The sequence below is a fragment of the Geotrypetes seraphini genome, chromosome 3, assembly GCF_902459505.1.
Source record: "Geotrypetes seraphini chromosome 3, aGeoSer1.1, whole genome shotgun sequence".
Taxonomy (NCBI): Eukaryota; Metazoa; Chordata; class Amphibia; order Gymnophiona; family Dermophiidae; genus Geotrypetes; species Geotrypetes seraphini.
Window position 1 is genome coordinate 258,048,477 of NC_047086.1, and position 26,743 is coordinate 258,075,219.

General features: G+C 44.5%; 1 protein-coding gene across 3 annotated transcripts in view; it reads left to right on the forward strand.

Annotated features, from left to right (window-relative positions):
• The window catches only part of AGPAT4 (1-acylglycerol-3-phosphate O-acyltransferase 4), a 245,138-nt gene that overhangs the window by 78,045 nt on the left and 140,350 nt on the right, over positions 1-26,743 (forward strand). For all 3 annotated transcript variants that reach the window (XM_033939936.1, XM_033939938.1, XM_033939937.1), the window contains one exon: positions 8,995-9,164. In XM_033939936.1, the coding sequence (XP_033795827.1) occupies positions 8,995-9,164 (170 nt within the window). The remainder of the gene's footprint in view (positions 1-8,994; positions 9,165-26,743) is intronic.

The following is a 26,743-nucleotide window of genomic DNA, read 5'->3' on the forward strand; positions in this document are numbered from 1 at the left end:
TTGGTTGGTGGAACATATGGCTATAAATCTCACCCTCATATACCAATGGAGAAAAGGACTTATGTACTTCTAGCAATTATGGATTCACTAGAGGTAGGTCTTGTCAGACAAATCTGGTCAACTTCTTTGATTGGGTGACCAGAGAATTGGATAGAGGGAGTGCACTAGATGTGGCGTATGTAGATTTTAGCAAAGCCTTTGAGAGTGTTCCACACAGACATCTAATAAATAAACTGAGTGCCCTCGGGATGGGTCCCAAAGTGATGGGCTTGGTCAAGAACTGGTTGAATGGAAGGCGACAGAGGGTAGTGATCAATGGAGAGCGCTCAGAGGAAATGGATATTCGGTTCTCGGGCCTGTTCTTTTTAACATTTTTATAAACAATATTGCTGAAGGGTCGTCGGGTAAGATTTGCCTCTTTGTGAATGATACCAAAATCTACAATAGAGTAGACACGCTAGAATAACCTGAAAAAAGACCTGGCGAAGCTTGAAGAATGGTCTGAAATTTGGCAGCTAGAATTTAATGCTAAGAAATGCAAGGTTATTCATTTGGGCTGCAAAAACCCAAAGGAAAGTACAGTTTAGGGGGTGAAGAACTTATGTGCATGACAGAAGTGTGGGACTTGGGTGTGATTATATATGATAATCTTAAGGTGGCCAAACAGGTTGAAAAGGTGACGGTGAAAGCTAGAAGAATGCTAGTTAGGGAGAGGTATGGCTAGTAGGAAAAATGAGGTATTGATGCCCCTGTATATGACTTTGGTGAGACCTCATTTAGAATATTGTGTACCTAATTTAGAATATTGAGGCTGCCCCTTCAAAAAGATATACAAAGGATGGAGTTGGTCCAGAGGAAGGCTACTAAAATGATGCATAGTCTTCGTCATAAGGCGTATAGGGACAGACTTAAAGATCTCAATCTGTATACTTTGGAGGAAAGGCGGGAGAGGGGAGATATGATAGAGACGTTTACATACCTATGCAATGTAAATACGCATGAGTCAAGTCTCTTTCAATTGAAAGGAAGCTCTAGAATGAGAAGGCATAGGATGAAGTTAAGAGGTGATAAGATCAGGAGTAATCAAAGGAAATACTCTTACAGAAAGGGTGGTAGTTTCCTGGAAGAGGTGGTGGAGACACAGAGACTGTGTCTGAATTCAAAAGGGCCTGGGATAGGCACTTGGGATCTCTTGGAGAGAGAAAGAAATAATGATTACTGTGGATGGGTACACTAGATGGGCCATTTGGCCTTTATCTGCCATCATGTTTCTGTTTGTATGACTGTATCCAATTCACCAGATAATACTGAAAAATTAGTAATGTATATCCTTTCCATGCCGTCTTGTACATCAAGGCATCTTGGTTGCTTGCACAGAAGGAAAATTGAGGTCATGTTCAGGGCATTCAAAGGGCAACCGTAATGGAGCACAGTGTAAGTACAATAAGATAGTGAGTTTGCCTGTCTTCTTGCAACTTATGAGGACCAATTGGTCACCCATATTAAATTTAACCACCCATTTAGACACTTAAGGTCCGATATTCAGAGCAATTGGAGGGGGGAGAGGCAGCATTGTTGGAGGGTCAAGAGAGGGCACTTTTTTATGTATGCCCAGCTGAACATTGGGCTGGACCCAGATAAACTCCAGGCAGCTGGGCTGTCTGGAGTTATGCCCCAATATTTGTGCCAGTGCTCGGACATGACCCAACAATGAGCACAGTAAAAAAAAATGCTGACTACTGCTGGCTAAATATTACATTACATTACATTTGTGATTTCTATTCCGCCATTAACTTGCGGTTCAAGGCGGATTACAAAAAGGATCTATCTGGCCATTTCCAGAGGAATTATGGAATAGTTAGGGAGTAGTCAACTTGGTTCATAGATATGAGGTGGTTCTTGTAGCGTTAGGTTGTTTTAGAGAGTGGGGAGGCGTTAGGTTGGTTTCGATTGTTGGGTATCAGGGATTTTTTAAATAGTATGGTTTTTATTTCTTTTCTAAATGTTCTGTAGTCAGTGGTCGTTATCAGCAAAGTAGAGAGTTGGCGGTCTAATCTCGCTGCTTGTGTGGCCAGGAGGCCATTATACCGTTTTTTCCATTTGACTTCTCTGATTGGGGGGTTTGTGAATGGAGCGTGGGTTCTCCTTTGTCTGGTTGAGGTGGTTCGGATTAGACGGTTGTTTAGGTATATTGGGCTGTTTCCGTTCATGGTTTTAAATAGAAGACAGTAGAACTTGAATTGTATTCTTGCTTGAATTGGTAGCCAGTGTAAGTGGAGGTACGCCTCGGTGATGTGGTCATGTTTTCTCAGAGAGTAGATGAGTCTCAGGGCTGTGTTCTGGATTGTTTGCAGTTGTTTAATCATGGTCGCGGGGCAGGGTAGATAGAGAATGTTACAATAGTCTAGTAGACCCAGCATTAGGGCTTGAACTAGGATCCGGAATTGAGTTTTGTCAAAGAATTTTCTCACTTGTCTTAGGTTTCTCATGATTGCAAAGGATTTCTGTATTATTTTGTTGATTTGTGGTTGCATGGTACAGCACCTGTCGATCGTCACTCCCAGCAGTTTCAGAGTGGTTTGCATGGGGAATGTGGTTGAGTTGATTACTAGGTTTGTAATGGATAGTGTCCTATCATTTTCTAGGAGAATGAATTTAGTTTTTTCTGAGTTTAGTTTCAGTTTGTGGTCTTTCATCCAAGATGTTATTGTTTCTAATGTTTTATGTATAGTGTCTGTCATGGAGGGTTTTAGTTGATCAAAAGGGAGAAGGATGGTGATATCGTCTGCGTAGCTGTAGGAGATTATGTTTGATTTATCTAAACAGGTGCCGAATATATGTGTGTGTGTGTGGTGTGTGTGTGTGGGGGGGCTAGTTCCCTGGTCTCAAGGTTCTGATACAATTCCATGCACTCTGTTTTAACTACTTTCAATAATTTTGTAGTATCTACAGATTTGGAGGAGCATTTTTTTATATGTTGTCTAGATCAAAGTTTAGACATTTTGCACTCTCACACAAAAATCTAATAGCGAACATGATCATTAACAGGAAAACGTTCATCTTTTTTGCTTCAAAAATGGCCATTTCTTAGATTTGTATTTAATGGTTCAAAAATATAGATTCACTGTGCACAAACACAAGTCCAAAAGAAATCACGCAAAACAAGCAAGAGGGGCTAGCATTTTTAGTAGACTGGCCACACAGCCATCCTAGCAGAACAGTGGAGCACTCTAAGAAGCACTGCAGTGAATGTCAAATAAAAAGGCCCAGGTACACATCTCACCATTCGGGGTTCATCCGACTTGCATTCCGAAGATCTTGAAGCTGGGTCCCTTTGGAGCATTTCTGAGGCAGAAAGTCCTTTCCTCCATGTAGTAGAAAAAGTTGATAGGCAAGGTTTAGTGACTGGGAGTACGTCTCCATTATTTCCTATGGGAGCTTCAGGGGTGGTCTGTAAATCATGTTTACGATGATAAAGACAGCTAAGAACGAATATAAAGAGAAACTTGCAAAAGAGGCAAAAACTCATAGCAATTTTTTTAGGTGCATCAGAAGCAGAAAACCTATGAGGGAATCTGTGGGATTATTGGATGATCAAGGTGTAAAGGGGCGCTCAGGGAGGATAAGGCCATAGCGGAAAGACTGAATGAATTCTTTGCTTCAGTCTTTATGGAAGAAGATGTAAGAGATGATGCAGAGGAACTAAAAGAAATCTCTGTGAATCTGGAAGATGTACTGAGCCAAATCGACAAGTTAAAAAGTAGTACCGTATTTTCGCGGATATAACGCGCACCCGTGCAAAACGCGCACACGGGTATAGCGCGCAGAAATCACGAGGATATGTACAAAAACTTTTGTATACAGCGCTCACGGGTATACCGCGCATGATGCCCGACGCTTCTTTCGCCCGCCCTGACTTTCCGTGCGCTGTCCCGACTCTCCTTCACCCCCCCTGACTTCCGTGCACTGCCCTGACTTTCCGTGCGCTGTCCCGACTCTCCGTTCACCCCCCCTGACTTCCGTGCACTGCCCTGACTTTCCGTGCGCTGTCCCGACTCTCCGTTCACCCCCCCTGACTTTCCGTGCACTGTCCCCCCTTGAAGTCCTGTCCCCCCTTGAAGGTCTGTCCCCATCCTGAAAGCCTGATGCCCCCCCCGACGTCCGATACATCCCCCCCCCCGGCAGGACCACTCGCACCCCCACCCCGAAGGACCGCCGACTCCCCAACAATATCGGGCCAGGAGGGAGCCCAAACCCTCCTGGCCACGGCGACCCCCTAACCCCACCCCGCACTACATTACGGGCAGGAGGGATCCCAGGCCCTCCTGCCCTCGACGCAAACCCCCTCCCCCCAACGACCGCCCCCCCCAAGAACCTCCGCCCGTCCCCCAGCCGACCCGCGACCCCCCTGGCCGACCCCCACGACACCCCCACCCGCCTTCCCCGTACCTTTGTGTAGTTGGGCCAGAAGGGAGCCCAAACCCTCCTGGCCACGGCGACCCCCTAACCCCACCCCGCACTACATTACGGGCAGGAGGGATCCCAGGCCCTCCTGCCCTCGACGCAAACCCCCCTCCCCCCCAACGACCGCCCCCCCCAAGAACCTCCGACCGCCCCCCCAGCCGACCCGCGACCCCCACGACCCCCCCACCCCCCTTCCCCGTACCTTTGGTAGTTGGCCGGACAGACGGGAGCCAAACCCGCCTGTCCGGCAGGCAGCCAACGAAGGAATGAGGCCGGATTGGCCCATCCGTCCTAAAGCTCCGCCTACTGGTGGGGCCTAAGGCGCGTGGGCCAATCAGAATAGGCCCTGGCGATTTACCCATGTGCCTCAGGCCGCGCCCCCAGGTGGGACCTAAGGCTCCAGGGCCTATTCTGATTGGCCCACGCGCCTTAGGCCCCACCAGTAGGCGGAGCTTTAGGACGGATGGGCCAATCCGGCCTCATTCCTTCGTTGGCTGCCTGCCGGACAGGCGGGTTTGGCTCCCGTCTGTCCGGCCAACTACCAAAGGTACGGGGAAGGGGGGTGGGGGGGTCGTGGGGGTCGGCTGGGGGGGCGATCGGAGGTTCTTGGGGGGGCGGTCGTTGGGGGGGGAGGGGGGTTTGCGTCGAGGGCAGGAGGGCCTGGGATCCCTCCTGCCCGTAATGTAGTGCGGGGTGGGGTTAGGGGGTCGCCGTGGCCAGGAGGGTTTGGGCTCCCTTCTGGCCCGATATTGTCGGGAAGTCGGCGGTCCTTCGGGGTGGGGGTGCGAGTGGTCCTGCCGGGGGGGGGATGTATCGGACGTCGGGGAGTCGGCCGGGCAAGAGGGCTTGGGCTCCCTCTTGCTCCGATCGTGGATGCGGGTGCGGGTGGGAGCGGGTGCGAGCGGTCGTTCGGGGTGGGGGTGCGAGCGGTCCTGCTGGGGGGGTGAATCGGGCGTCGGGCGGGGTGGGAACTATGTTTAAAAACTTTTGTATACCACGCTCAGGCATATAACGCGCGAGGGGTATGCGCGGTAGGTAAAAACGCGTATAACGCGCGCGTTATATCCGCGAAAATACGGTAAATCGCCAGGACGGGATGGTATACATCCCAGGGTACTAAAAGAACTCAAACATGAAATTGCTGACCTGCTATTAGTGATCTCTAAATGTCACTAAAATCGTCTGTAGTACCTGAAGATTGGAGGGTGGCTAATGTTAAAAAGGGCTCCAGGAGAGATCTTGGAAATTACAAACCGGTAAGCCTCACTTTGGTGCCGGGCAAAATGGTAGAAACGATTATAAAAAATAAAATTGTGGAACACGTAGACAAACATGATTTAATGAGACAGAGTCAGCATGGGATCAGCCGAGGGAGATCTTTCCTCACAAATTTGCTTGACGTCTTTGAAGATGTGAATAAACGTGGATAAAGGTGTATCTAGATTTTCAGAAAGCTTTTGATAAAGTTCTTCACGAGAGGCTACTGAGAAAATTGAAGTGTCATGGGATAGGTGGTAAAGTTCAGTTGTGGATCAGGAATTGGCTATCGGATAGAAAATAGAGGGTAGGCTTAAATGGTCATTTTTCTCAATGGAGGAGAGTAAACTTTGGGGTCTGTACTGTGACCGGTGCTATTAAACTTATTTATAAATGATCTAGAAATTGGAACAATGAGTGAGGTGATTAAATTTGCAGATAATACTAAACTGTTCAAAATTGTTGAAACGCATATGGATTGTGAAAAATTGCAAGCGGACCTTACGAAATTGGAAGACTGGGCGTCCAAATGGCAGATGAAATTTAATGTGGACAAATGTAAAGTGATGCACATTGGGAAGAATAACCTGAATCACAGTTACAGAATGCTAGGGTCCACGTTGGGGGTTAGCGCCCAAGAAAAGGATCTGGGCATCATTGTAGACAATACGATAAAACCTTCCGCCCAATGTGTGGCGGCGGCCAGAAAAATAAACAGGATGCTGGGAATTATTTAAAAAGGGATAGTTAACAAGACTAAGAATGTCATAATGCTCCTGTATTGCTCCATGGTACAACCTCACCTGGAGTATTACGTTCAATTTTGGTCTCCTTATCTCAAAAAAGATATAGTGGCGCTAGAAAAGGTTCAAAGAAGAGCGACCAAGATGGTAAAAGAGATAGAACTCCTCTCGTATGAGGAAAGACTAAAACGGTTAGGGCTCATCAGCTTGGAAAAGAGACAGCTGAGGGGAGATATGATTGAAGTCTACAAAATCCTGAGTGGAGCAGAATGGGTTCAAGTTGATCAATTTTTCACTCCATCAAAAATTAGAAAGACTAGGGGACACTTGATGAAGTTACAGGGAAATACTTTTAAAACCAATAAGAGGAATTTTTTTTTCACTCAGAGAATAGTTAAGCTCTGGAATGCGTTGCCAGAGGATGTGGTAAGAGTGGATAGCATAGCTGGTTTTAAGAAAGGTTTGGACAAGTTCCTGGAGGAAAAGTCCATAGTCTGTTATTGAGAAAGATATGGGGGAACCACTGTTTGCCCTGTTATGGTAGCATGGAATATTGTTGCATCTTGGGTTTTGGTCAGGTACTAGTGACCTGGATTGGCCACCATGAAAACGGGCTACTGGGCTTGATGGACCATTGGTCTGACCCAGTAAAGCTATTCTTATGTTCTTAGTCTTTCTGATAATCTCTTTGTCCTGATGGCCCAGTCTTGCTGAGGGAGGCCATTCTCTAAGGCTTCTATTGCCGTTGGATCCATATGGCCCTTTCGTTGACTTACATTGCCCACTGTGAGCAGCCGCCAGTTTTTTCTCAAGGCCCACTCGACAAGAAGTTTTGCTGCCTCATGGGTGGAATCTTGAGTAATTCCTCCAGGTAACATTTGCAGGGTAGGTCGTTGGTTTTCGTTTTGTACCTTTACCAGATTTTACCGAGTGGATGTGGCAGCTCAGTCTGAAGCCACTTTTGGGACCTTGGTGTTGAGGCCAGGCTCTTCTGTCCCTCCTTGAAGATGCCATTGCTTTGGTACGTCACCAGAATGAAAGATTAGGTTCTTACCTTCGATAATCTTCTTTCTGGTAGTCCCTGGAGGAATCTTTATGACCTACCCTCCTAGTATAGGCAGCTTTTATGAATCATCTGCCTTTTTCTGCCTTGTTTGGTTTTTTTTTCATCCTTACAGGCAGAAATATCTTCCAGCTAGCAGACGGGCCATGTAGGGGAATTTCACTCTTATGTTGAAAGGTCACTTTGATCAGCCACAAAACTTAGAGATTTGAAGAAAGTGACAGGTATATTTTATTCAGCATATGCGTACCCCTGAGCCCTTAAACTGGTAGCTTCAGAAGTGCCAAAACCAGGAAGTTACAGAGATATTTATACACTTTTCTGACTATACAACTGAATTCTAGAAAGAACTTCTCACGTGTTTCTTTTCTTAACAATCATTGGTCCTAAGCTCACACTAGCAGGTCACTTATCTAAGCCCTGCTGTCTTTCTGTTACATGTCCAGGAGGGCGGAATACAATATTGTGTATGCTGAGATAACCATAAGAAGATAAAACGCCCAAACTAAAACACCCAGTTCAGGCAGGTTAGAACATGAGATAAGTTAGGTCTGCAACTAAACATAATTCAGCATTTTATTAAAGAGAAAACTTAATTTAAAACGCAGGAAAACCAATCTCAGACTCCTTCAATGTGAGTACCATTATTGCTGATGGCAGGTTTCCAGTGGGTGCTCATTGCACACAACAGGTTAGTTCCACATCGTTTCTGTTCTCTGTGTTGTTATGTTGGCTGTTTATTAATTATGTTATTATGTTTATTTATTTATTCATTCATTCAATTTTCTATACCGTACTCCCAAAGGAGCTCAGAACGATTTACATGAATTTATTCAGGTAGGCATTTTTCCATGTCTGTCCCGGTGGCTCACAATCTATCTAATGTACCTGGGGCAATGGGGGGAATTAAGTGACTTGCCCAGGGTCATAAGGAGCAGCGTATCTTTCAGAGCAGAACAGAACAGACTGTGCATATGTTTTCCAGGGAGTTTTCCCATACTTCCTCCTTTGTTGTTGCCTTGTTCCAGTGTGGCTGCTTGGCTTTTTGATGCAACTGCAGGGGGCTCTGTCTCTCTCTCAGTAGTAGAAATGGTGCTATCTAAAAAAAATTATGTGTAATTTTTCAGAATGTCACTGTCCCTCCCCTTTCCCTGGCCATACCCCCTTTTGAGTTGCACGCTAGGTGCCCAGTCTTATTAAATATGCATGCAAATCCCAATTAACTTCTAGTTAAGGACTCATTAAACAATTTATGTGCACATCTTTGCTCTATGCCAAAATTTGGGCACCATATCCAGGGCTAGGTGAACTCATATGTGTATGTCTGTGCATATACTTTATAAATAGAGATGTGTATTCATATATTTGGGGGGATGTTCTGTACTGTTAAATTAAATTTGTGGTAGCTATTTACTGCATTTCATTTCATAAATAATTGACCTGCTTTATTCTGTTTTATTGTTTCAGAGCTGGTAATGTTGTTGGAATGGTGGTCAGGCACTGACTGCACTCTTTACACTGACCCAGAAAGTTATGTCAAATATGGCAAAGAAAATGCCATTGTGGTCCTTAACCATAACTTTGAAATTGACTTTCTCTGTGGCTGGAACTTCTGTGAAAGATTTGGAGTTCTAGGGGTAAGTTTGAACAGTATTTAAAATAATGAAATTTTCTGGAAGCACATACGAGGTCTGACACGAACTTGCCTCTGTGTGCTTATGTTGGCAGCAATGTACAAACAACTTGATAAGGTTTCATAACCTTGGTATATCAGTGTCTCACAGCTGTGATCGTGTCGACGTATGGCAGTGTTTTGCTGAGTGGTGTTCATTATTGTTGTTGCGTTTTTGTGAGCCGTCACAAGAATGTTGGAGCTTGAATTACAGCAACACTGTTCACCTATGCGGATGATAGCTTTATATTGATTGAGATTGATTCGGATAATACCAATTTGTTTTTAAAGTAAATCATTGCATTTCCAGACTTCAAGCCTGTGCTATGTCCAGATGAAGCTTAATACAACTAAAACTAAACTTCTGTGGTTAGGTCCAAAATTGGACTGTCTTCCTTCTACTGTAGCTTTGCAATCTGGGGCCTCTTTGCAAATTGAGTTCTCTTCTAAGATACTGGGAGTCCTTTTTGATTCCTCTCTTACCTTCAAGAATCAAATAAATTCCTTGGTCAAGAAATGCTTTTTTAGTTTATGAATGTTGAGGAAGGTTAGACATCTTTTTCATCATCGACATTTTTCTGTTGTGGTCCAATCAGTCATATTATCCTGACTAGATTATTGCAATGCTATTCATTACAAAAATCTGTCTCCAAAGATTACAATTAATCCAGAATAAAAACATAAGAAGTTGCCTCCGCTGGGTCAGACCAGAGGTCCATCGCGCCCAGCAGTCCACACCCGTGGCTGCCCATCAGCTCGATGACCTGTCAGTGGTCCCTGAACTCATCCTATAACCTATCACTACTTCTATCTGTACCCCTCAATCTCCTTATCCTTCAGGAATTTATCCAAACCCACTTTGAATCCCTGTATTGTGTTCTGTTCAATCACAGCCTCCGGGAGTGCGTTCCATGTGTCCACCACTCTCTGGGTGAAGAAGAACTTCCTGGCATTGGTTCTAAACCTGTCCCCTTTCAGTTTCTCTGAGTGCCCCCTTGTGCTTGTTGTTCCCCACAGTCTGAAGAATCTATCCCTATCTACCTTATCTATGCCTTTCAGGATCTTAAAAGTTTCTAACATGTCTCCTCTAAGTCTCCGCTTTTTCAGGGAGAATAGCCCCAGCTTTTCCAGCCTGTCGGCATTTGATAAGTTTTCCATACCTCTTATCATTTCCGTCGCTCTTCTCTGGACCCCCTCAAGTATTGCCATGTCCTTCTTGAGGTACGGTGACCAATACTGGACACAGTACTCCAGATGCGGGCGTACCATTGCACGATACAGCGGCATGATGACTTCCTTCGTCCTGGTCGTGATACCCTTCTTGATGATACCCAGCATTCTGTTGGCCTTCTTTGCTGCGAAGTTGATTTTTGGAAAAAGTAAATATGACCACAACATGGTGTGGTTTCACCTCAGGAAGGGAGTCACTAGGTCAAATACATTGACAAAGGTTCGTAACCTTAAGGGAGCTAACTTCCAGAACATGGGAGATTATGTCTATGAGGCACTGCAAAACCGGGACACAATGGACAGTGTGGAGGTAATGTAGTCGGCTCTGAAATCTACCCTGCAGGAAGCAACCAATCTCTACATAAAGACTGTGAGTAAACAACGGAGAAATAACAGACCCCAATGGTTCTCAGCGGAGATCTCGGAACTAGTTAAGCAGAAGAAAAGAGCATTTGTATCCTACAAACAACGACCGGAAGCTAAAGAAGTTAAAAAAGCCTATCTGGTGAAATCTAGAACTGTTAAAACAGCAGTCAGGAATGCCAAACTCTGGATGGAAGAGAATATAGCTAAGCATGTAAACAAAGGGGATAAATCCTTTTTCCCTAGCAACAGCAGCAGATGAATCCAGAGACCAATGGGATAGCACACATCTACCAATAGGCGGAGATAGAGAAACTGATTAACAGGTGGTCCCATTGGCTGGCACTCCTCCTGTATCTCCAGTATTCTCTATCTCCCAGCAGGAAATGGTCGCTATTCAACTAGTTCCTGAATTCTGGCTGTGACTGGAACTTTATTTTCTCCTGTTGAGGTTTCTCTTCAGTGAGACTGCCATTCTGTTTCTCCTGTTGAGGTTTTCTCTTCAGTGAGCTGGTAGTGCTATTTCTCCTGTTCAGATTCTTTTCAGTGAGACAGGGGTATCCGGCTGAACGGTGCCGGCTTTAGGGGTTAAACCTGGCCCCCCCAGGTCCCTGCCTCACCCTCCCTCCATTGCTAGAGGGTCTGACTGGGTCTCAATTTTTTTCTTCTTTCCCTTCTCTGTTTAAAAAAAAAAAAAAAGGGAGACCACAGTTGCTACATTCATGCATGTTACTGCTGCTCAACCAGCTTTAACTGGCTTCAACCGGCCCTAACAACAAGCTTGTGAGTATGTCTCTGTTTTTTAATGTTGGTTGAACTTCAGGTTCTGTTTGGGAGTCTTAGTAATGTGGGTTCGGTCAACGTATGTTTAAGGAATGGATATTTTATTGAGCTAAGTTTTATGACTAGAAATCCGTGGATGGAGCCGGGACTTCCTGCCCTTTGCATGCACGCGCTTGGTTTCCTTGTTGGTTACAGCGCGGCAGTAGCGGTGCGATTTCATGCTCGCACTTGTTCTCATTGTTGGGTTTCAGTGCAGCAATAGTAGTCCTGTTTATTCTGAGGCTCTCTTTCATCGGTGTTTGTCACGGCCATGTGCAGCTGATTGTGCAGGTGCCGGTTTATAGCAGCGCGCATGAGATGGGACATGTTTTTTTCTGGCGCTGTGGGCTGTTCTTCTGGTTATTCCCCGAGACTGATTTTCTTTCTATGCAAGCCGTGGCAGGGTAAATTTTGCGGGCTTGAATCCGACTATGTTTCTAGGAGCGTTGATGCAGCAGCCACGTGCCGGCGAATATTAGGCGTGCGCTTGGGTCTCCGGCGATGGCGGGAGAGTTGCAGCGTTCTGGTAGTTTGTTTCCAGCTGACTTTTGTCAGGGTATGCCGGGGCTTCTCTCCTTTCCGGTTCAGACAAGTTGTATGTGTTTCACCTGCTTTGGGACAAGCTTGGGCAGATTTATATATCTATGTCTGTGTTCCTGCTGTACTCCCTTGAAAGAAGCAGCTTGTTTAATCGGACTCTGGGGTTAGCATTCAAGAGGTTTACCAGAGAGACTCTGACCTGTGCTAGGTCACCCAGTCTCGTTTTTTTGTCTCCGGACGGCAACTCACGGCACGGTGAGATCAGCAGTAAGATACCTGGTATCTCATTGTCTCTATTGGGGTCCCTGCAGATTGAGCCTTTGTCTGTTGGTAACTGTCCTTATTTGGGCCTCTGTGCTGAGCTGCATGTGTCTAGTAGTGGCACAGGATATATATGCCTAAAGGTAGTACAAACAGTTTCCAAGTTCGGGCTGTCTCTATGGGCATAATGACACTGCGCATCTTCCTGCGGCCAAGACTCTCTTTCTCTATTTCTGAGGGGGCCTAGACTTCAGATTTCCATGCTTATCACGCTGGTTTCTCCTGTCGCCATTTTCTCATGGCACATGCTAGACGCCCCCCCCCCCCCCGACCAGACAGGAAGGGCTGTACAGCTCCTTTAAACCAGGAGCAAGTTACCTATTCTATTAAACCCGCGGAGGATCTCGCGCTATGTGGCTGTTAGCCTCATCCCTGAAGCTCTCATTAGCGATGTGAGCTTTGTCTAATACCTGTAAGGATGCTGTTGTTTTCCACGGGGCGGTAGATGCAGCATCTTTTTTTTAAAGTCAAATGATTTATTGAGAAAAGAACACCAGAAACAGAAATATACAAAAAGTAACATAAGTAACATAAGTAACATAAGCAATAGAGCAGAGCAGCCATTAAGTTGTACATACAATCACAGGTTAATTCGTGTCAGAAAGAGTCGCAATAAAATAAGAGAAAAATAAGTAAATGTACAAAGATACATAGAGATATAGTAAGTTGGAAATATGGATATATGTAATCAAGGTTTACAATCACAATATTGCAGCATAGGAGACCATATAAGTCGGAAGGTCTTTTGCGACCCCCTGCATTCAGCCAGCCGGAGTTCATATTTGTAACACATGAGAACCATATTCCACCATTGTGATGTGGCCACTGGATTTTTCTGCTTCCAGTGAAGTAACACAGTTTTGATTGCCAGACCCAGAAGAATGTCAAAGAGTGCAGAATGCTGCCGAGAGAGTGGTGGATCCAGAGCGGCTGAACGCAGTATGATATGACAGTAAGACAAGGACACTGGAGTGGGAAGAACCTGGCTCACTATGCCTCCAACTTCGGACCAAAAGGTAGAGACGAGAGAGCAGTCAAATAACATGTGCTGAAAAGTACAAGATGAGCCGCACACCGCCAACAGCTGTTGGAGGAGGATGGAGACACACGTTGTTGTTTAATAGGAGTCCAGAGTGATTTATGAAGAACAAAAAACAGAGATTGTCTCAAAGAGGCTGAGTGCAGGGGTCGGTTGCAAAGACACCAAACTTGAGTCCATTGTTGTTCAGAAATTTCACATTGAAGGTCATGAGCCCACAATCGTTGGATAGGAAGAAAATCATCTGGACCCGAGTTTTGTATAATATCATAGACTAGCTGATGCCCCGGCGTTGCACGGGTATCTAATTATAGCAATAACACTGCAAATGGATTCAAATAAAGATATTTATAGTGGTGAATGAAATTATTTTTTAACAGCTTTATAAAAAGTACAATATTCAAATTATAATGTGAAATATTTGACAAAATGAATACAACTAACACAAAACTTGATTATAAACAACATTTTTAGTTTCACCTCCAGGAGCAAGAACATATAAATTCTTGGGTGAACCCACCCTTGAGCAAGCAACATAGAGTTGTCCATGGGAAAAACAGGGGGATCTTAAATCCACTCCACAGTATGTAATAGTCTGTCCCTGTGATTTGTTGATTGTGATAGAGAATGCAAGTCTCACTGGAATTTGCAATCTCTTAAACTGAAAAGGAAGATCTGTTGGAATAAGTGGCATCCAAAAGTTTCAGTATTGATTTAAACAACTCAATATGTGGAAACTCAGGTTGAAAAGAAACTCCATGCAGTTTTTTCCCGGTTCAGAATGGAACCTGTGTTCCTAGTTCAGCATATGTGAGTACTCATGTAATGTAATAACATTATGAACTGGGGTGCATGAAGGAAACAGTTACAAACACAGTTACAACATACAAACTCTATATGTATGGTGTCCGTGGTAGAATAGAAACGATGTCCCTAGTGGTTATAGTGTCATAGAAAGTGTTTTATAGTTGGAATTACTGTGAGAATGGCAGCTTTCTACATCCTTTCCATTGACATGAATGGGTGAAATCTGATTTTCTGTTTGTAGCTCCGCCCACGTGTGCAGGTGGGCCGCGAGACCCCCAGAACATATCACCCCAGGTAGTGAGGGATCTGCATACCAAGTTTTGTTCAAATCGGTCAAGCCGTTTTTGAATTACTGTGAGAATTGCAGCTTTTTAAATTTTTTCCATTAACATGAATGGGTGAAATCTGATTTTATGTTTGTAGCTCCGCCCACGTGTGCAGGTGGGCCGCGAGACCCCCAGAACATATCACCCCAGGTAGTTGGAATTACTGTGAGAATGGCAGCTTTTTACATTTTTTCCATTGACATGAATGGGTGAAATCTGATTTTCTGTTTGTAGCTCCGCCCACGTGTGCAGGTGGGCCGCGAGACCCCCAGAACATATCACCCCAGGTAGTGAGGGATATGCATACCAAGTTTCGTTCAAATTGGTCAAGCCGTTTTTGAATTACTGTGAGAATGGCAGCTTTTTACATTTTTTCCATTGACATGAATGGGTGAAATCTGATGTTCTGTTTGTAGCTCCGCCCACGTGTGCAGGTGGGCCGCGAGACCCCCAGAACATATCACCCCAGGTAGTTGGAATTACTGTGAGAATGGCAGCTTTTTACATTTTTTCCATTGACATGAATGGGTGAAATCTGATTTTCTGTTTGTAGCTCCGCCCACGTGTGCAGGTGGGCCGCGAGACCCCCAGAACATATCACCCCAGGTAGTGAGGGATCTGCATACCAAGTTTCGTTCAAATCGGTCAAGCCGTTTTTGCGTTGGCAGCTTTTTACATTTTTTCCATTGACATGAATGGGTGAAATCTGATTTTCTGTTTGTAGCTCCGCCCACGTGTGCAGGTGGGCCATGAGACCCCCAGAACATATCACCCCAGGTAGTGAGGGATCTGCATACCAAGTTTAGTTCAAATCGGTCAAGCCGTTTTTGTGTGATCGCGGCACATACACACACACATACATACACACATACCTCCGATTTTATATATATAGATTTTAGACATCACATGAGGTTTATTGCTCCAAGAAGTCAGTAGGATAGATAGAGAGGATGAATACTGCTGCAGTTTTTCTAGGGAGGGCCCATAGGCTGCATGAAGACTATGGCATAATTGAAGATATCTATATGCCTGATGGGAGGGTATCTTATACTTTAATTGCAGCTGGGCAAAAGTCAAGAGATCATGATCTATCAAAAGATCTCGGACAAACCATATCCCACTGTCTATCCAGATAGGCCAGTGCACCATACGTGAGCCTATGGTAATGTTTGGGTTACCCCATATGGAAGAGTGTATGGTCATAAAGAGGGGGTACTGTAGAGTACATCCCAAACTAAGTATCGCCCGCTGAGTGGCGCGCATCACCTCCCAATCCTTAAAGCAGGGAACAGTCTTGGAATAGCAAGCAGTTGCTAGAGTATATGGGAGTGCTAAATTACACTCCAACACACCCCAATAAGGCATAGTAATATTTGTTTGGGGTAAAAACCATTTACTAGCCCCTGTCAATAAAGCCGCAGTGGCATAGCGTATATAATGAGGAAAGTTAACCCCACCCTGGTTCCATGGTTTCTTAAGAGTAGATAAAGCTATACGGGAGGGCTTCCCCTTCCATAAAAAGGTGGTTAAAGTCCGATCTATTTGTTTAAACAATAGAGGAGGGAGGGAGAGGGGCAACATCTGAAGAACATAGAGAATTTGTGGGGTCAGCATCATGCGAATAGTTTCTAACCTACCCCAGCAGGTTAAATATAGTGGGGACCACTGGTTACATAATGTTTGTATTTTGGAAAGTAATAATTTGACATTAAGAGCCACTGTATCTTGCCAAGTATTACAAAAGTGGTCCCCAAATATTTAATGGAAGTAGAGCACCAGGTAAGACCATAGGGAGCAACCATAGCTTGTGTGCAGTGGACATTCAAAGGCAGGACCTCGGTTCCCAATTGATGGTATAGCCGGATAACCGACCAAAACTAGAGAGAAGGTTGAGAATTGCCGGAAGGGTAGTTTTAGGGTTGGAGACATATAGAAGCACATCATCTGCGAACGCAGAAAGACGCACCTCGGTCAAGCCCACATGTATACCTGCAATTGCAGGATCAGTATCAAGTTTGCGTAACAAGGGTTCCAGGGCCAGATTAAATAGGAGCGGCGACAGGGGGCAGCCTTGCCTTGTGCCCCTTGATAGAGAGAAGTATGGGGAAAGATAGCCCTCCACATTCAATCTGGCCCTGGGACTGGCATATAAAAGATGTACCATATCAATGAAAGCATCTCCCAGCTGATACCACCTTAGTGTGTAAAATAAATATTTCCACTCCACATAGTCAAAGGCTTTTTCTGCATCCAATGACATCACACAAGCTGGAGTGGAAATATTGCGGGCTGCCTGCAACACATGACAAAATACTCTTGAGTTGTCCGCCGTCAGGCGGCCCTTTACAAAACCGCATTGAGTAGGATGAATGAGCAATGGGAGAGCCTTAGCTAGTCGTTCTGCAAGAAGTTTCGCATAAATTTTACAATCATAATTGAGTAGGGAAATAGGTCTATAATTTTTTGGAAGTAAGGGATCACGTCCAGGTTTGGGAAAAACTACTATATCCGCTTCAACAAAGGTGCCAGCACTAGTTCCTTTTCCCAGAAAATCAGTGTACAGTCGAAACAAATGGGGAAGAAGAGACGTCTGAAAGGTTTTATAAAAGCCCAAGGGAAGGCCATCTCCTCCTGGAGCTTTACCAGACTTCAGCCCAGCTATAGCGACCTCAATTTCTGAAATTGTGAGAGGTTTATTTAGATTGTCAATTAGTTGAGGCGGAAGTGTAGGGGGGGTCATACCTTGGAAAAAATCATCAAAATCTTCTTTGGAGGGGTCTATCCCAGAAGTATATAGTTGTTCATAAAAGGATTTGAAGTGATCAGCTATGGCATTAGGATCAGTAATGAGAGAGCCTGCAGATTTAAGGGCCTTAATGTGTCCAGCTCTTTTTTTATGCTTGAGATAATTGGCCAATAGCGTACCCGCTTTATTACGATGTTCGTAATACATAGCCCCTTCTTGTAATAATAGGACCCCTGCCCTCTCAGATAATATGGAGTTATATTGGAACTTGAGCTTACGAATCTGCGTTAAGCCCGGCAAAGTGGGAGAGATATGATACGCCACCTCCAGTGATTTAATTTGATTCTCCAAGGTAATGAGTACCCGTTTTCGTTCTTTATTCAAGTGGGCTGAGTATGCTATGATTCTACCTCGTAAGTATGCTTTATAGGCGTCCCAAATAGACTGAAAGGCTATTTCCGGGGTATCATTATGTTCAAAATATTCTGCAGTCCAGTTCGCAAACTGTGTGAGAAAATCTTTGTTTTCCAGGAGGGCCGTATTCAGGCGCCATGTAGGTGTAGGAGAAGATGGTGCAGACAAAGTGAAGGATACTGAGATAGTGGAATGGTCAGTTAGAGGACAGGATAGAATAGAGGATGAGCGCACAGCTTGCAATAGGGAATGAGACAGGAGAAAGTAGTCTAGTCTCATGGCAGAAGCGTGAGGTGCAGACCAGAAGGTGTATTCAAGATCCCTAGGATGAAAGAGACGCCAGACATCAGCCAGTCCATAGGACTGGATAATATGCTTCAGTACCGGGAGAGTGGAGGGGGAACGGTAAGAAGAATGGGATCTCCGGTCGAGATGGGCATCCAGTACCAGATTCCAGTCTCCACCTATTACAAAATAATCAGTGGATATAGATGTTAGTTCTTTAGCTAAGTCTCTGTAAAAATCAGTATTGGGCGTATTTGGGCCATAAAGCGTAAAGAAGGTGTACCTACGAGAGTTCATGTCTAGTGTGACCGTAACCCACCTTCCCTGAGAATCATGAGAAGTATGCACTATAGTGTAGTTAAGTTGTTTAGAGAGTAAGATGGCCACTCCTCCCTTAGATGACACTGCAGGGGAGAAGAAACAATGAGAGACCCAGTCCCGCTTCAATTTAGCAGATTCAATCGAATTTAGCTTGGTTTCTTGCAGAAAAACTATATGTGCAGAATGATGCTTACAATACAGAAGTGTCCGTTTTCTTTTGATGGGATGGTTTAAACCTCTTATATTCAAAGATAGCACATTACATAGAGCCATAAAGAGTGGTATACTGAAAAACTGAGTGTCGCTCGTCTATATCACACGCTAACCTGATAGCACTCAACCAGTCAATATCTGCTCTGCTCTGGTCAGAAAAAAAACAAAAATAAACCCCATACACACTCTCTTGCATACACCCCACCACCCACCCCACATGTAATCCATCGTCCCCCTCCCGCCCACAAGACAAAAGCCTTGTAATTATCCCGCCAAAAAGGCGCCCCGAAGGCCTATGGAGGGTAAGAGGCAGTACAACATGGAGGCTCAAAGCCAGGCCCCTCACCCATCGGCCCCGCTTCAAGTATGATGGTAGAAATCAGTATTATTATGGTGAAATACTCCACCCATAGCTCTAAGAAGAGCTAAGCAAGTAAGCGCTTGCAATAATGCATGAAAACAGTATAACAGTAATTATAAGTGAAAAAGTTTAAATAGAAAGCCTGATAAACGCTCAAGTGTCCATATGTTGCAGGTCCTCCTGTTCTCTCAGGAACCGATCCACGTCCGCAGGGTCATTGTAGGTTTTGGTGTGGTTGTTAAAGGTGATTTTAAAGCGTGCTGGTGAAAGTAAGCCAAAGCGCGCCTCGAGTGCACGCAAGCGAGGGTGCATGGCCAGAATTGGCGCCGCTTCTCCGCAGTGGCTTTGGTGTAATCAGCAGATATATACACAGTTTGCCCCTGCCATTCTATTTTCCGAAATGATCGCATTTTTTCCAGGATTTGGGCTACGTGCGGGAAGCGCAGCAACTTCATCACTACCGGACGTGCCCGTTGGGAACCTGAAGGAGATTTGGCTGGAAAACGGTGGGCTCGCTCTACTTCGAGCGGTCTGTCGAACTGCAGGGAGAGCAATTTGGGGAACCATTCTTCAAAAAATTGACAGGCATTAAGACCTTCGATCCCTTCTCGTAAGCCGGTAATACGTAAGTTGTTCCGTCGGCTGTGGTTGCCAAGATCATTCAGCTGATCTAATAGGGCGCGCAGGGCCTTCCGGTCCATCGATTGATTCGTGGTGAGCTCGTCAATAGCCTGGCACTTTCGCTCCAAGGCTTCTAGCTTGGAATCCATCGCAGACATTTTCTCAGTGAGAGATATCATTTCGTGTTTGATATCTTTGATATCATCTTTACTTTCAGATAGCATGTTGGAAATGAGTTGGAGCTGATCCGACACCGTGAGTTCCGGGTCGACAAGTGGCCGAGGCACATCGCCCTTAATAGGGGGCGGCGGGTCCTGTTTCTGTCTTTTAGCGCCGGACGTGCCTGCAAAGGCAGCCTCAATTTTTCCCTGCTTGGGTGCAGGCATGGTTCCCGAAAGAATTACCGCGATCAATTACTGTGGTGCACGCGGGGAGTATAAATATCGGAGCCGTGGACGAGAGCTCTAGCCCTAAGCCTCCATCTTGTTCGGGCTCTCTAGCGCCCCCTAGATGCAGCATCTTGATTGAGTCTAGTACGTATTCACTTTAAGGGACATATGTATTTCGCTCATGTTGCATAGAGTTAGTACTGTTTTCATGGTTCCAGTATATTCCTCTTTACATTGTGAAGCTTGATTCTTCCTAGGAGAATCTTCTTGCAGATCCTACAGTTCTCATCCTGCCATTCCCTGACCTTCTGCATTTCATTCTGAGGGGATCTTGACTTCTTCCAATGACTCTTCAGGCTTTCTCATAAGGGAGAAGATGCTATAATGTCAGGTCAGGGGGCTGTGAAGATTTTTCAGAATGCTTGCAACTTTGCATCCTCCTCAGGTTTCCAGTTCGTTCTTGTAGTCTCTATGTTTTGTGTTTCCCTTTTCAGTGTTACTGGTCCTCAGGGCAGTTCTTGTAGTTCTTCGGGAACTAAGGGACTTACTGCATGGTGCCCAAGATGGGGGCATTGGGCTGGCTGGATCCCATTCTGCTGAATTAGTTTCTCAGGGTTACACATTTCTGCAGAAAAACTGGGAGAATATTTACATTTTCCCTATGGACTCTGAATCGGCACTAGGTTTGCTTGCCTCTCTTTGAGCAGTGCTTTCGGTTTTGGCACATGCCATTTCACTTACCCAAGGCTTCAAGAACATTTTAGAAAATGTGGGCAGTGGTACCGTTTTGGCGCTACCAGGTGATTCACCTAATTTCTTCTTGACTGACTGCTTGATTCGGATGTCTTCCAGTCGGGCCATTTGATTGACACGAAAAGGTGGTTTATTTTCCTCAGTTCTTTGAACGTGAATCTTCGAATTTGCACAGCGCTCTTTTCTCCTGTACTATTTATAGGTATATCGGGGAGATGTTTTTATTCATGTAGGAGAGAAATGTGTTTCTTCCCAGAGACTAGGGCGATGGGTCACAGTCTCAAGTTTGCATTCTTCTTTGGTCACCATGTCCCGGAGTATGGGATTCTGTACAGGTTATAGGATCCATGTTGCTGACTCCACTGGGAACTTCAGCTTGCTTTCCCATTATAATGCTACAGCAGTCGCTTTTGTTCCGGTGGTTCCCGGTATCTCAGGGCTCCAATTATTTGGTAGGCTCCTCATGCATCGCTCTTTATGATTTGGTGGCTCAGCGAGATTTCTCTTTTCAAAGGCATGCCTCGGTCTTTGCTAGACTAGCTCAGGGCCACCAAACATCCCGGGCTGTCGGGTTGGGGGGCTCGGTGCCTTCCATCCTCAGCTCCGGGAGTCTGGTCTTAAGAGGCGACTCAGTACTTGTTCATTCTTCTTCTCTTGAGCATGGTCAGGCTACCTTTCTGGAGCTTCAGACCATTCTTCTGGAATGCCGCTGAGGGTCCTTTCAGTCAGTATTATGATGGGGGTATTTCTCTACAGCTTGGGCAGTAGGTGATGTACTCAGTTGCCAGGTACAGTTGTTGTTCTACTTCAATGGGTGGACCCTCATCTTCCTCTTCTGTTGACAGATCATTTTAAGGGTCAGGAAAAGAGTTGGGTAGGGTTTCTCTCCGCGAAATCTGAGCATGGCCCATTTATTGTATGTTACAGTGTACAGCACTGTGTACGCTCTAGAAAGTGTAAACGTTAGTAATAGTGAAATCTTCTACATCCTGGATATTGGGAATTTTGGCTCAGGCGTTCCAGCTCTTTTTATGGACATGAGATCTTCTGGAACTAGACCTCATGGCCTCGTCTCACAATTCAATGCTTCCTAGCTTCTTCGGCGGGCACAGGGAGTGGGAGTTAGAGGGAGTAACAGCGTGGCTTCTTTCTCACCTCTGGTTTCTCTTTTTCAGTGTTTTCCCCTGGCTGATGATGGCTTGGATTTGCCATCTCAAGCTCGCTTTCCAGGCACAGTATTTGTAGAATCTCTGGCTTGGCTGCGCCATCCTTGCTATGCGGATCTGATGAGTCTTTCGACAGCCGGACTAAGAAGTTTCCTGGTATCTCCGGATTTGCTCACCTAAGGTCCGATCAACATGGATATTCGTACTACTTTGGTATTATGACCTAGCTTTTGAGACGTCATGACTGACGTGTAAAGGTTATGCGAAGCAGGTTGTTTCTTCTCTTATCCAGTCACTACAGACATTTTCACCTGTGGCTTCTGCTTCCTTTTAGAGGTTTTTCCTTTCTTGGATACTTCTCAACATTTGCACCCTTCCAGAGTTCCTTTTTGGCACAGGTGTATTGCCGAGGGCTTAGCGTTCAATTCCCTTCAGCTTCAAGTGCCATTCTTAGCTTGTTACAAGAGCTAGGTATATTGCTCTTCGATTACTTCTCAGCTTCATGTAGTTCAGTTCCTAAACAGAGTACGGTATATTTGTACACCTCTTAGAAAGCCCTGTCCGGAGTACAATCTTCAGGTACTTCTTCGCAGTTTACCGAAGGCTTCATTTCCTCCTTGTGCCGTTGAACACGGGGTTTCTTGTGGCCATGGCTTCGGCTCTGCAGTTTTCCAAGTTGCAGGCCTTGTTCAGCGGGGATTCCTATTTCTGATTTCCAAAATCTGGGGTGTCAGTTCGGACGGTACCACAATTCTTTCTAAGGAGGTGTCATCCTTTCTTTTATGACACGTTCACTTTTCCTTCCTTCTTCCTGGGAGGAGAAATGGGGGGACGTGCTTCTATTCACTGCATTTTTTGAAAGTGCGTAGCGTTCTCCACGAGCAAGGTTTCTAATGACTTTTAGTTGTTTAGATCACCTTTTTGTATTCTTCAGGGGACGCCTCAAACATATGGCGGCGTCCAAAGCCTCATCGCTTGATGGGTCCAGGAGGACATTCTTTACGCTTTCTTGATGGCAGGGAAGTGGTTGGCAAAAGAACTTCATGACCATTCCATCAGAGTGATTGCTACTTCTTGGACTCGGTCCAGAGGTTTTTTCCTTGGAGGAGTTTTGTCTTGCGGCTACTTGGTCTTCAGAGAGTGCTTTCTCTCAGCATTATTGGTTGGATGTGGGGACGCATGCGGTAGATGCGTTTAGTGCGTCAGTTGTTGCGGAGGCGGCGTTTGCTTCCCACCCAGATTGAGGATTGTTTTGCTACATCCCATTGGTCTCTGGATTCATCTGCTGCTGTTGCTAGGGAAGGAAAAATTATGTTCTTACCTGTTAATTTTCTTTCCCTTAGACGCAGCAGATGAATCTAGAGCCCCACCCTTTCTGGATATTGTCTGTCAGCTTTTTCTTTTGCAACTTTCAAAGTTTGTTATTATTGAGGGTTGTATTCTGTATTATTGCCTTTTGAGATTTGTTATGGGAAAGAAGTTTTTTTTTCCCCATGTTATGCCCATTGATGGTTACGGATGCTTGGGCAAGGAGCTATACTGGAGATACAGGAGGAGTGCCAGCCAATGGGACTACCTGTTAATCAGTTTCTCTATCTCCGCCTGCTGGTAGATGTGTGCTATCCCATTGGTCTCTGGATTCATCTGCTGCGTCTAAGGGAAAGAAAATTAACAGGTAAGAACATAATTTTTCCTTCAGGTATGTTAGCGACAGAAAAAGGAATACAGACGGGATTGTGCGCCTAAGGAAATCTGATGGTAACTATGTAGACTCAGACTCAGACAAAACCAAACTACTCAATGGATACTTCTGCTCTGTCTTTACCTGTGAGGCGCTGGGATCCGGACCGCAGCTGCAAACAAGGGAGTGCTCGGAGGACCTGTTCCGGGATTTTGAATTTACCACGAGCAATGTATACCATGAGCTATCGAGGCTAAAACTGAACAAAACAATGGGGCCGGATAATCTGCACCCCAGAGTACTTCGGGAACTGAGAGATGTCTTGGCAGAGCCGTTATCTGCGCTTTTCAATCTTTCCCTAAACAAGAGAAAAGTCCCCTTGGACTGGAAAACTGCTAACATCATTCCGCTTCACAAAAAGGGATGCAGGTCAGAGGCTGAAAATTACAGACCGGTGAGACTCACATCAATAGTGTGTAAACTTATGGAAATGTTGATTAAAAACAGATTGGATATGATTCTGGATGACGAGAAGCTGAGGGACCCTCAGCAGCATGGGTTCACGAAGGGAAGGTCTTGTCAATCCAATCTGATAAGCTTCTTTGACTGGGTAATGAAACAACTGAACAGGGGGGAATCCCTGGATATCGTGTATTTAGACTTCAGTAAGGCTTTTGATAGTGTCCCACACCGTAGGTTACTAAATAAAATGAAAGCGATGGGATTAGGAGAAACTTTGACTGCATGGGTTAAACCTTCCAATTAAACAAATACCATAAATAGATTGTAACCTACCCTCTCTAACTGAATTCCATATGTATTTTTCATACAGTTCTTCACTGTCAGTTTAATTTCCATCCTATAAATTAACATAGAATTTTTCTTTTTTCAACCATCTTTATTTTCTCTTCTTTATTAATTTCCAGGTACTTTAGTTAGATTGTGAGCCTTCGGGACAGTAAGGGAATTTTTTAAGTACCTTCTTACTTCTCATTTATAATCTTAATGTATATTTTCTTCAAACCGCTTAGAACCTAACGGATGTAGCGGTATATAAGAAATAAATTACATTACATTACATTACATTAAAGACTGGCTCAGTGGCATTGCAGGTGATTAACGCCAGCAGCGTGCTTGATTTTAAAAAGAAATGGGATATGTATGTGGGATCTCTAGCGGGGTGAAGTCTGGGGGTGGGTCATTAGCGTGGGCAGACTTGATGAGCTACAGCCCTTTTCTGCTGTCATATTCTATGTTTCTATATTTCAGAGGGTGGTGGTAAATGTTATTTACTTGGAAAAAAGACTTAACTCTATCAAATCCTTTTATCCTTAATAATATTCCACTTAACTTGGTCTCCTCTGTTAAAATCCTTGGAGTAACAATTGACGACAAATTGAATTATCATGAACACATTTCTCTTACAGTTAAAAAGTGTTATTATAAATTAAGAATGATTCGCTCAATTGCCAAATTTCTTAGCTTAACATCAATCAAGATACTTATACGTTCATTAGTAATATCTACACTTGACTACTGTAACGCCCTTCTTCTCAATATCACACAAAAAGAAAAAAGGAGATTACAACTAATAGAAAATACGGCCATCAAATTAATATTTAATGCAAGAAAATATGACCATGTTACACCTTGCTAATAGATGCTCACTGGCTACCAATCAGTCACAGGATTACATTCAAAATAATATTACTCATTTTTAAAACACTAGCATCAAATGAACCTTTATTTATATCTAGATACTTAATTCCACATAATACACAACGACCACTTCGCTCATCTGGACAAAATCAGCTTACAGTACCTTCTCTAAAAATTATTGGAACAAGTAGATCAGACATGTTCACTGTGATGGGACCTCAATGGTGGAACGCCCTACCACAATACATTAGAATTGAAAAAGATATCTCAACATTTAAAAAATTATTAAAGACTTATTTATTTAATGACGCTTTTAATATTTGAAACTTTTATACTTTTTGGATATGCTTTTAATAATGCTATGGTTTTAACACCCCCTCCTTTTGTATTTTCCTTTATTTTTCTACTAAAAAATTTTAAAATTGTAACTTTTGACCTTCTTTCCTTCCTACTCATGTATGTATAATATGTAACTACTATGTATATTGTTAGTTTCTTTTTATTGCTCCTTATTGATTTTGTACATCGCTTAGTAATTTTAATAGGCGATTAATCAAATACACTAATAAACTTGAAACTTGAAACTTGTACCCCCTCAAAAACGTCGGCTGTGACCAGTGGAGTGCCGCAGGGCTCGGTCTTGGGTCCGATACTGTTTAATATCTTTGTACGGGACCTGCGTAAGGGACTTCAAGGTAAAATTACACCATTCGCCGATGACGCTAAGCTATGCAACGTGGTTGACAGCGCAACCGTGCCCGACACTATGAGGCAGGACCTACTTTTACTGGAACAATGGTCTAATACTTGGCAACTGAGCTTTAATGCCAAAAAGTGTAAGGTTATGCACCTTGGTAGTGGTAACTCCAGCAGAACATACAACCTGAATGGGGAAACCTTAACAAGAACTGTCGAAGAACGGGACCTGGGTGTAATCATTAGCGAAGATATGAAGGCGGCCACTCAGGTGGAGAAAGCTTCGGCCAAGGCTAAACGAATGCTGGGTTGCATCCGAAGAAGTTTTGTCAGCTGAAAGCCTGAAGTCATAATGCTGTTGTACAGGCCCATAGTGAGATCTTATCTGGAGTACTGTGTTCAGTTTTGGAGGCCACATTATCAAAAAGACGTGAAGAGAATGGAATCGGTCCAGCGAATGGCCACCAAGATGGTCTCAGGACTCAAGGATCTCCCATATGAAGAGCGTCTAGGCAGGCTGCAGCTATATTCTCTTGAAGAACGCAGAGAGAGGGGAGACATGATAGAGATGTTCAAATATCTCACAGGCCGTATCGAGGTGGAGGAAGATATCCTTTTTCTTACTGGTTCCATGGCAACAAGAGGGCATCCGCTCAAACTCAAGGATGGGAGATTTCATGGTGACATCAGAAAGTACTTCTTCATCGAAAGGGTGGTTGATCGTTGGAATGGCCTTCCACGTCAGGTAGTTGAGGCCAGCAATGTGCTCGACTTCAAGAAATGATGGGATA